The 11,018-nt window shown below is 45.7% G+C and overlaps 1 protein-coding gene across 1 annotated transcript; it reads right to left on the reverse strand.

Moving 5' to 3' along the window:
- Positions 1–3,780: 3,780 nt before the first annotated feature.
- Positions 3,781–10,755, reverse strand: LOC132896416 (uncharacterized). The gene is made up of 3 exons (XM_060937232.1): positions 10,554–10,755; positions 4,066–10,436; positions 3,781–3,948 (listed from the first exon to the last, which is right to left on the reverse strand). Exon 2 carries the CDS (start codon positions 9,950–9,952, stop codon positions 6,284–6,286), a length of 3,669 nt encoding a protein of 1,222 aa, XP_060793215.1. The 5' UTR covers positions 9,953–10,436; positions 10,554–10,755; the 3' UTR covers positions 3,781–3,948; positions 4,066–6,283.
- Between the last annotated feature and the right edge of the window lie 263 nt (positions 10,756–11,018).

Below are 11,018 nucleotides of genomic sequence, written 5' to 3' on the forward strand. Positions count from 1 at the left end.
TTGTTCACAACTTTAAAACAGCATGTTAAACACTGTGTACAGTGGTGCTTGAAAGTTTGTGAACCCTTTAGAATTTTCTATATTTCTGCATAAATATGACCTAAAACATCATCAGATTTTCACACAAGTCCTAAAAGTAGACAAAGAGAACCAAGTTAAACAAATGAGACAAAAATATTATACTTGGTCATTTATTTATTGAGGAAAATGATCCAATATTACATATCTGTGAGTGGCAAAAGTATGTGAACCTCTAGGATTAGCAGTTCATTTGAAGGTGAAATTAGAGTCAGGTTTTTTCAATCAATGGGATGACAAATCAGATGTGAGTGTGCACCCTGTTTTATTTAAAGAACAATGATATATCAAAGTCTGATCTTCACAACACATGTTTGTGGAAGTGTATCATGGCACAAACAAAGGAGATTTCTGAGGACCTCAGAAAAAGCGTTGTTGATGCTCATCAGGCTGGAAAAGGTTACAAAACCATCTCTAAAGAGTGTGGACTCCACCAATCCACAGTCAGACAGATTGTGTACAAATGGAGAAAATTCAAGACCATTGTTACCCTCCCTAGGAGTGGTCGACCAACAAAGATCACTCCAAGAGCAAGGCATGTAATAGTCAGCGAGGTCACAAAGGACCCCAGGGTAACTTCTAAGCAACTGAAGGCCTCTCTCACATTGGCTAATGTTAATGTTCATGAGTCCACCATCAGGAGAACACTGAACAACAATGGTGTGCCTGGCAGGGTTGCAAGGAGAAAGCCACTGCTCTCCAAAAAGAACATTGCTGCTTGTCTGCAGTTTGCTAAAGATCATGCGGACAAGCCAGAAGGCTATTGGAAAAATGTTTTGTGGATGGATGAGACCAAAATAGAACTTTTTGGTTGAAATGAGAAGCATTATGTTTGGAGAAAGGAAAACACTCCATTCCAGCATATGAACCTTATCCTATCTGTGAAACATGGTGGTGGTAGTGTCATGGTTTGGGCCTGTTTTGCTGCATCTGGGCCAGGACGGCTTGCCATCACTGATGGAACAATGAATTCTGAATTATACCAGCAAATTCTAAAGGAAAATGTCAGGACATCTGTCCATGAACTGAGTCTCAAGAGAAGGTGGGTCATGCAGCAAGATAATGACCCTAAGCACACAAGTTGTTCTACCAAAGAATGGTTAAAGAAGAATAAGTTCATGTTTTGGAATGGCCAAGTCAAAGTCCTGACCTTGATCCAGTTGAAATGTTGTGGAAGGACCTGAAGTGAGCAGTTCATGTGAGGAAACCCACCAACATCCCAGAGTTGAAGCTGTTCTGTATAGAGGAATGGGCTAAAATTCCTCCAAGCCGGTGTGCAGGACTGATCAACAGTTACCAGAAGTGTTTAGTTGCCGTTATTGCTGCAAAAGGGGGTCACACCAGATACTGAAAGCAAAGGTTCACATACTTTTGCCACTCACAGATATGTAATATTGGATCCTTTTCCTAAATAAATAAATGACCAAGTATAATACTTTTGTCTCATTTGTTTAACTGGGTTCTCTTTATCTACTTTTCGGACTTGTGTGAAAATCTGATGATGTTTTAGGTCATATTTATGCAGAAATATAGAAAATTCTAAAGGGTTCACAAACTTTCAAGCACCACTGTATGTGTACAGGGAGTGCAGAATTATTAGGCAAATGAGTATGTTGACCACATTACCCTCTCTATGCATGTTGGCCTACTCCAAGCTGCATAGGCTTGAAAGCCTCCTACCAATTAAGCATACCAGGTGATGTGCATCTCTGTAATGAAAAGGGGTGTGGTCTAATGACATCAACACCCTATATCAGGTGTGCAAAATTATTAGGCAACTTCCTTTCCTTTGGCAAAATGGGTCAGAAGAGGGATTTGATGGACTCAGAAAAGTCAAAAATAGTGACATATATTGCAAAGGGATGGAGCACTCTTAAAATTGCCCAGCTTTTGAAGCGTGACCATCGAACAATCAAGCGCTTCATTCAAAATAGTCAACAGGGTCGCAAGAAGCGCGTTGAAAAAAAAAGGCGCAAACTAACTGCCCGTGAACTGAGGAAAGTCAAGCGTGAAGCTGCCAAGATGCCACTCGCCACCAGTTTTGCCATATTTCAGAGCTGCAACATCACTGGAGTGTCAAAAAGCACAAGGTGTGCAATACTCAGGGACACGGCCAAGGTAACAAAGGCTGAAAAACGACCACCACTGAACAAGACACACAAGATGAAACGTCAAGACTGGGCCAAGAAGTATCACAAGACTGATTTTTCTAAGGTCTTATGGACAGATGAAATGAGAGTGAGTCTTGATGGGCCAGATGGATGGGCTCGTGGCTGGATCAGCAAAGGGCAGAGAGCTCCAGTCCGACTCAGACGCCAGCAAGGTGGAGGTGGGGTACTGGTATGGGCTGGTATCATCAAAGATGAGCTTGTGGGACCTTTTCGGGTTGAGGATGGCGTCAAGCTCAACTCCCAGTCCTATTGTCAGTTTTTGGAAGACACCTTCTTCAAGCAGTGGTACAGGAAGAAGTCAGCATCCTTCAAGAAAAACATGATTTTCATGCAGGACAATGCTCCATCACACGCATCCAAGTACTCCACAGCATGGCTGGCCAGAAAGGGTCTAAAGGAAGAAAGATTAATGACGTGGCCTCCTTGTTCACCTGATCTGAACCCCATAGAAAACCTGTGGTCCCTCATCAAATGTGAGATCTACAAGGAGGGGAAACAGTACACATCTCTGAACAGTGTCTGGGAGGCTGTGGTTGCTGCTGCACGCAATGTTGATCGCAAACAGATCAAAACACTGACCGAATCCATGGATGGCAGGCTTTTGAGTGTCCTTGTAAAGAAAGGCGGCTATATTAGTCACTGATTTGTTTTTTTTTTTTTTGTTTTTGAATGCCAGCAATGTATATTAGTGAATGTTGAGTTGTTATATTGGTTTCCCTGGTGAAAATAAATGAGTGAAATGGGTACATGTTTGTTTTTTGTTAAGTTGCCTAATAATTATGCACAGTTATAGTCACCTGCACACACAGATATCCTCCTAAGATAGCTAAAACTAAGAAAGCCCTACTCCAACTTCCAAAAATACTCAGCTTTGATATTTATGAGTCTTTTGGGTTCATCAAGAACATAGTTGTTTTTCAATAATAAAACTAATCCTCAAAAATACAACTTGCCTAATAATTCTGCACTCCCTGTATTCTTTTAGGATGCTTTATCAGTTCAGTCTAATGTATTCCTAATTGCTTACACCTCTAATAAATTTAGATGTGGCCAATTCCCACCCAGCAGACAGGTCTCCCCATCACTTGACAGCTACTATCCAGGGAGGGTGAAGGCTTCCTCCAAGGCACCTAATCTTTATGCAGCATTAATGGGTGGTGTAACGCACTCAGAGGAAATCACTATCCACCCACTTCTGTATGCACGAGCTCACAGACACCCCTGATTGGCTAGTGTCACTGTAATTGACAGGGGAGTGAAAGAATGTCACCCCTTCCTCCCTGAGAGCATAGGATAATGTTGGTCTCTTGGGCTCCAGACCATGGAAAGCTGTGGCATCATGAAGTTTCAAACTAACGACCTGGGATGATGGGAGGAATGCTTTTCTGTTGCCCCACTCGAGAGCCCCTTTTTAAAAAATCTACAAAGACAATTTTATTAAAAAAAAACAACTTTAAATCTCCTTTACACTGTTTAAAAGGAAAAATTGAGAACAATCGAGAAATACCCAACACAGGTAGAACACAGGCACTTCTTCAAATCTCTGTTTATTGGACCCTTGACTTTTTCATGTGATGCTCTTTGTTCTGCCCTCAATAAAGAGTTCCCCTTCTTCATTTAGACAGACAGATGACTCCCATCACACGCTGTTCAAATTTATCCAATTTATTCAACTGACTGCATGTAATAAGGTGTAAAACTACAATAAAGAAAATAAAATACACAATTAGCATATTATTAGTGTATATATGTAAATACTTAGATAATGCTACAAACATACAGAAATATACACATTATACACTCCAAAAATACTTACAAACGATGCTTCTAAAGTGATTTCAAGAGGAGACAAATTAACATGCTGCTGCTCACAATGCCATGCCAATACTGGTCTGACTCAGCAAAAGACTTCCTAAAAAGGGTCACATAACCACCAATGCTCAAAAGAAATAACACCACCTAGTGGCTGGAGGACGAAATAAACACTAATTACTTATAAAATGAACCCAGTCCAGAAATGACACCACCTAGTGGCTGGAGGACAAAATAAACACTAATTACTTATAAAATGAACCCAGTCCAGAACACTCCCCGCCTGGTATCTAAAAAGATGCCACCTTTAACATGGGAAATTACAAACTATCAAGTCTAATCAGTCTCTGGGGAGAGGAGTAGGATGACCTCTGAGACAGGCCGCAGAAAGGTCTTGCTCGAACCATCCTTGGTAGTCTTGACCTCCACCTTCCTCACCCTCCCGTCTGCACTTGGGAAGATCTTGGCGATGAGGCCCACTGGCCAGTCGTTTCTCTGCACCTGGTCGTTTTTCAGTAGGACGATATCCCCTTCCTTCAGATTTCGTTTTTCTCTTACCCATTTCCTCCGCCTCTGTAGGGTGGGGAGGTATTCAGTCCTCCACCGATGCCAAAAAGTGTTGGCGAGGCTTTGGACCTGCCTCCACTGCTTGCCGTAGAGGTCCTTCTCATCAAATTCACCCGTAGGAGGAGGAAGGGCACTGACCTTCTGTGTAAGAAGTGTTGCTGGTGTCAGGATGAATGGGGAGTCGGGGTCTGTGGACACAGGTACAAGCGGACGGGCGTTCAAGATAGCTGAGACCTCAGCCATAAATGTTATCAGGACTTCATGTGTGAGCTTTGCTGGACCAACTTTCAACAACATCGCGTCCAGAATTCGCCTTATCAGTCCAATTAGCCGCTCCCAACTGCCCCCCATATGTGACGAGTGTGGAGGGTTAAAGACCCACTTACACCCACTGTCACTGAGAAATCCTTGCACCTTCTTGTCACTGCTTACAGACTCCATTTGCAACTCCTTACAAGCCCCGACAAAGTTGGTGCCGCAATCACTCCTGATCTGTTTGGCTGGTCCCCTGACTGAGAAAAACCGTCGTAAGGTGTTGACGAAACTCGAGGAGTCCATCGACTCTAGTACTTCTGTGTGTATGGCTCTGGTGGTCATACACGTAAAAAGCACTGCCCATCGTTTGCTGCTGGCCAGTCCTCCTCTAGTCCGTCGTGCTACGACCATCCATGGTCCAAAGACATCCACCCCCACGAATGAGAAAGGAGGATCTGCGCTGAGGCGGTCCACAGGCAAGTCAGCCATCTTCTGGACCTCCAGTTTTCCTCGTAGTTTTCTGCATGTGACGCAGTGATGAAGGACACTGCTGATGCGCCGTTTCCCCCCAATAATCCACAGGCCTGCTGCTCTCAAAGCGCCCTCAGTGAGGTGACGCCCTTGGTGCTGGACTAGCTCGTGATAGTGCCAGATGAGCAACGTTGTGACATGACCCTGTCCAGGCAGGATCACAGGGCTAATCTCTTCTCCATCCAGTTTTGCCTTGGACAGGCATCCACCAATCCTGAGAATTCCAGCACTATCCAGGTAAGGACATAGGCTGAAGAGTGGACTTTGTTTAAGAATCCCTCCCCGGATGCATTCTAATGTCTCCACGAAGGCATCTTCTTGGACAGCCCGTATTATGACGTTTCTTGCTCTCTCCAAATCTTCTGTAGGACAGGGCTGTTCATGGATGTGCCAACCCTTGCAGCTGTTCCCCTGCGTGAAGGAGTGGGCAATGTGTACAAGCCTAGCTACTGCCCGATTAAGTGACCGCCAGCTGGAAAACCTCTCAAAATGCATAGGATCAAGCTTGTCACTGATAACCATGTTGAGATTACAAGTGACATGTGGGCGGACGTCGGAGTCAGAGCCAGGATCCACCAAGTTGAAAAAACTAGGCGCAGGTTCCATGTCAGTTGACATCAACAGAAAGGGTGGTCCGCTCAGCCATGTGGTGTTTTGTCAGGCTGCCTGCTGAGACTGATCGTGAGCCATGGTCAGCCAGGTTCTGGCCGGAGGGCACGTACTTCCATTGCTTAGGGCTTGTTGACCTCCTAATGCGCTGCACCCTGTTGCTCACATAGACGTAAAATCGTCTGGACTCATTGTGGATGTAGCCTAAGACAACCTTACTGTCTGAGTAGAAGGTCATGGTGTCAAAGATGGCATCTATCTCATCCACAATCATGTCTGCTATCTCTACAGCCAGGACCGCAGCACACAGCTCGAGCCTTGGAACCGTCGTTGCTGGACGTGGAGCAAGCCTTGCCTAAGACGAAACCAACCTCCACACTGCCACTTGCATCGATTGTCCTCACGTAGGCAACAGCAGCTATGGCCGTTGTGGAAGCATCACAGAATACACACAGCTCCTTACTGCTTGCTTGACTTAGAGACATGGATGTATATTGGCGTGGGATCTTGAGCTGTTGAAGCTCCTGCAGAGAATCCCTCCACAGCTTCCATTCTCTGTACCTTTCCTCAGGGAGAGGGTCATCCCAGTCACATGACTCTGTGGTGCGCTCCCTCAGGATGGACCTTCCTTGAATGCTTACAGGGGCAGCGAAGCCAAATGGGTCGAACAAACTGTTTACAGTTGACAGGACCCCACGTCTTGTGTAAGGCTTCTCTGCCTCAGCAACTTGGAATGTAAATACATCTTCTGAAATGTCCCAACTCACTCCTAAACTCCTTTGCATGGGAGGGGGATCTGTGCTGAGATCCAGATCTTTCATCCCCTTAGCCAGATCGTCAGGAGGGAAGGCTCTCATCACAGCCACCCTGTTTGACAAGATCTTGTGAAGCCGGAGGTTGGAGAGAGCCAACATGTCTTGAGTGTCATGAAGAAGAGTAATGGCTTCCTCCTCCGAAGGAACAGACAAAAGGCCATCGTCTACATAAAAATTCCTTTCAACGAACAGCCTTGCCTCTATACCGTACTCCTTCTCTCCCTCTGCAGCAGCTCTTCGGAGCCCGTATGTGGCCACAGATGGTGATGGGCTATTTCCAAAGACGTGCACGCACATCCTGTACTCAATGACGTCGTCATCCAGGTCGTTATTGCGATGCCAAAGGAAGCGCAGAAAGTTCCGATGGTCCTCACGTACGACAAAGCAGTGGAACATCTGCTGAATGTCAGTTGTCACCGCCACTGGCTCCCTCCTAAACCGCAGCAGTACCCCGAGCAAACTGTTGTTCATGTTTGGGCCTGTGAGGAGGACATCATTAAGGGACACCCCTTGATGTTGCGCGCTGGAGTCAAATACCACCCTCACCTGTCCAGGCTTCTGAGGATGATATACACCAAAGAAAGGTAGATACCAACACTCCTGATCTGGTGGTAAAGGTGGTGCCACTTCAGCATGTCCATTCTCGAAGAGCTTGCTCATGAACGCAGTAAAATGTTCTCTCCTCTCTGGGTGTTTCCTGAGCGTCTTGGTGACTGTGGCGAGACGAGTCCTCGCCTGTTCACGGTTGTTAGGGAGACACTGCCGTGGACTGCGGAAAGGTAGTGGAGCCTGCCAGCTATTGTCATCACCCTGTATCAGTTCCTTCTCCATAATCTTCAAGAAGGCAAGATCTTCCATGGATGGAGCTGTCTTTTCATCGTCCTTTGTGTGGCAGAAGATGGACTCCCCCATGAGTCGCATTTTGTCACTTGACAAGGACAGCTGTTCTGAGATTGATGGATACTGGGACTGGCAAGTGTGGTTGAGCTTCTCTTTGATTTCAATTTTATTGAGACAGGGACACATAAAACTTGGACGACCGTTGTCAAGTACGTATGTCCTGTAGGTATTGACAGGAGAGGGCACGTGTGCACCGTTCATGCACACATCCCCTACGATCACCCAACCAAGGGCTAACCGTTGGGTGAAGGGAGCGTTCGGAGGGCCATTTCGCTGTTCAAGGACCTTGTGTGCCTGAATAATGTCTCTTCCTAGAAGAAATAAGATCTCAGCCTTAGGGTCAAGAGGAGGTATCTTAGAGGTAAGTGACTTCAGGTGCGGATGGTACTTCACAGCAGCTGGCGTGGGAATCTCTGCCCGATGATCAGGAAGTTGGTCACACTCGATGAGTGTAGGCAGAGCTAGACTGGATTTCCCATCAGTTATCTGCGCAACAAACCCCCTTGCTCTGCGGCCTGCTGCCTCTGACACACCCGCACAAGTCTTGAGTGTGTAGGGAGAAGTGTTGTCAGCTATGTCAAACATCTCAAAGAAGGATGACCTCGCTAGCGACCTATTACTCTGGTCATCTAGGATTGCGTATGCTCTTGCCTTCTTCTCAGGTTGGTCTTTAGGATATACATCAACCAGACAGATTTTGGAACATGACTTGGTAATTGTACTGTCTCCACAGACCTCCGTGCAAAGAGAGGTGGTCACTGAAGCAGAAGTGGATTCCTCTCCCTCCCCGCCATGCTCTTCTAAAGGGCCGCTAGCTGGCTTTGTCGACCATGGTGCAGGACCGGCATGAAGGGCTGCAATGTGCTTATCACTGTTGCATTCTGAGCACTGAATGATAGCCTTGCAGTCCTTAGCTTGGTGGAAGGTTGAGGAACAACAACGGAAGCATATGCCATTCTCCTTAAGGAAGGCCTTACGCTCATCCAGTAGTTTTGCTCTAAAGGCTCTGCACTTTGGTAGGGGGTGTGGCCTTTTATGTATAGGGCACTGGTTCTTTATATTGTCTGAGCCCTTGGTCTCATTCCCCTTGGCAGAATTATCCACCTCCGTTTTATACACAGCTATAGCGGTTTTAACTGATTTCGACGAGAATTTCTCCCCTTTAGGTGGTATATTGCTGTGGGCTGTAGCAGCAAAGCTCGGGTCGTTCCTCATCTTTGCTTCTGCACGAATGAAGTCGGCGAACACGGAGAAGGGTGGGAAGTTGGTGTTATGCCTCTCTTTATACTTCGTACCATGCACCATCCATTTCTCCTGCAAGTTGAACGGCAGTTTCTCCAAGATCGGGTTAATGCCTCGCGCCGTGTCCAGGTACCTCAGACCAGGCAGGTATCCATCCTCTTTAGCTGCCTCGATTTCCAAGAGGAGGTCACCCAGCTCCCACAGCCGCTTTGGTTCTTTATTTAAGACCTTGGGGAAACGTTCAAGCTTGCCAAAGAGGGCTGTCTCCATGGCCTCTGGCGATCCATAAACCTCCTCTAATCTCTGCCAGACCATGCTGAGGGCCTCACCAGGGTGGTTGATGCGAACAGACCTCACTCTCCTCGCATGCACAGCAGACTCTGGTCCGAGCCACTTAATTAGCAGATCGAGTTCCTCACTAGGATTCAAACCCAGGTCTTCAGTGGCGTTAGAGAAAGCAGATCTCCAAGCCCAGTAGTTTTCAGGCTTGTCGTCGAACTTGGTGAGTCCAGCTGTAAGCAGTTTACGGCGGGCTAGGAACTTTCCGAGGACCGATGCGTTTGAACTGCATTCTCCTACACGAGAACAGTTGTCGTACGCTAAATCGTGTCTGGATGTCCATGGCCTCCTCGCTTCAGATGCTGGCTGTGGTGCATGAAATGCATCTTCTCCTTTCAATGTAAATTTTACCGGCGTCTGCTTTGCATTAGCAGCTGTTGCAGCAGAAATTGTGGTTTTCGTAGACAAATGTTGCATTTCACATTGACTAGGTGGCTCATTATGCAGATTAGAATCATCAGCTGTCTTGAGGCGAACAGCTGCTGAAGGTGTGAAATCGGCCATTTTCTCCTGTTCCGGATCATATGTTGGCTCCTCAGCTTTCACATAGGCATACTGTTCTTGAACATATCTGTTTGTTCTCTCAACTGAATGATATGATGAGCCTTGGTGAGACCGGGCAAGCTCTTCCATAGCTGCCGAATCTACTGCTGATTCCAATACATTCGCTTCAGCACAAGCGGCCTCAGCCTCTTTCTCCTGCTGTATGGCCTCCAATGTGGCTTCGAGACGTGTCTTCTCTACTTTAAGATCGATCTCCCTTTGTGTATAAGATGCTCTGTTACGTGCAGCTTCAGCCTTAGCACGTGCCTCCAATGCAGCCAAGCTAGCTGCAAATCAAACTGAGTGCCTCGATGACTTAGATGTCCTTGATGAGTGTGAGCACTCTGACCTTGTTTCAAATGTCTTTCCTGCCGGTGATGACATCTTGAAACCGATATGTGAACAGGCTGGATATCTTCCTCACTGCAGTAGAAATCACTGGAGTGCGTTTTTTTACTGTTCTGCCCTCAATAAAGAGTTCCCCTTCTTCATTTAGACAGACAGATGACTCCCATCACACGCTGTTCAAATTTATCCAATTTATTCAACTGACTGCATGTAATAAGGTGTAAAACTACAATAAAGAAAATAAAATACACAATTAGCATATTATTAGTGTATATATGTAAATACTTAGATAATGCTACAAACATACAGAAATATACACATTATACACTCCAAAAATACTTACAAACGATGCTTCTAAAGTGATTTCAAGAGGAGACAAATTAACATGCTGCTGCTCACAATGCCATGCCAATACTGGTCTGACTCAGCAAAAGACTTCCTAAAAAGGGTCACATAACCACCAATGCTCAAAAGAAATAACACCACCTAGTGGCTGGAGGACGAAATAAACACTAATTACTTATAAAATGAACCCAGTCCAGAAATGACACCACCTAGTGGCTGGAGGACGAAATAAACACTAATTACTTATAAAATGAACCCAGTCCAGAACACTCTTAAAGTGGGTCACTTAAATTCTTTACTCTAAAAGTCAGGAGAGATGGTAGGAATTTCATGCACACATTTAAAAAAAATAATTTAATTTGCTTGTAACATGCATGAATATAAAAAGACCTTTCAATGCTACGCAGGTGGGAAATGTTTATCATGTCCCTTGACCCTCCACTGTAAGGTGTTTTTTTTAGAC

The sequence above is a fragment of the Neoarius graeffei genome, chromosome 13 (assembly GCF_027579695.1).
Source record: "Neoarius graeffei isolate fNeoGra1 chromosome 13, fNeoGra1.pri, whole genome shotgun sequence".
NCBI lineage: Eukaryota > Metazoa > Chordata > Actinopteri > Siluriformes > Ariidae > Neoarius > Neoarius graeffei.

Coding starts and splice junctions, on each gene's coding strand:
- LOC132896416 (XM_060937232.1), bottom strand. CDS start 9,952: ATGGAAGAGCTTGCCCGGTCTCACCAAGGCTCATCATATCATTCAGTT.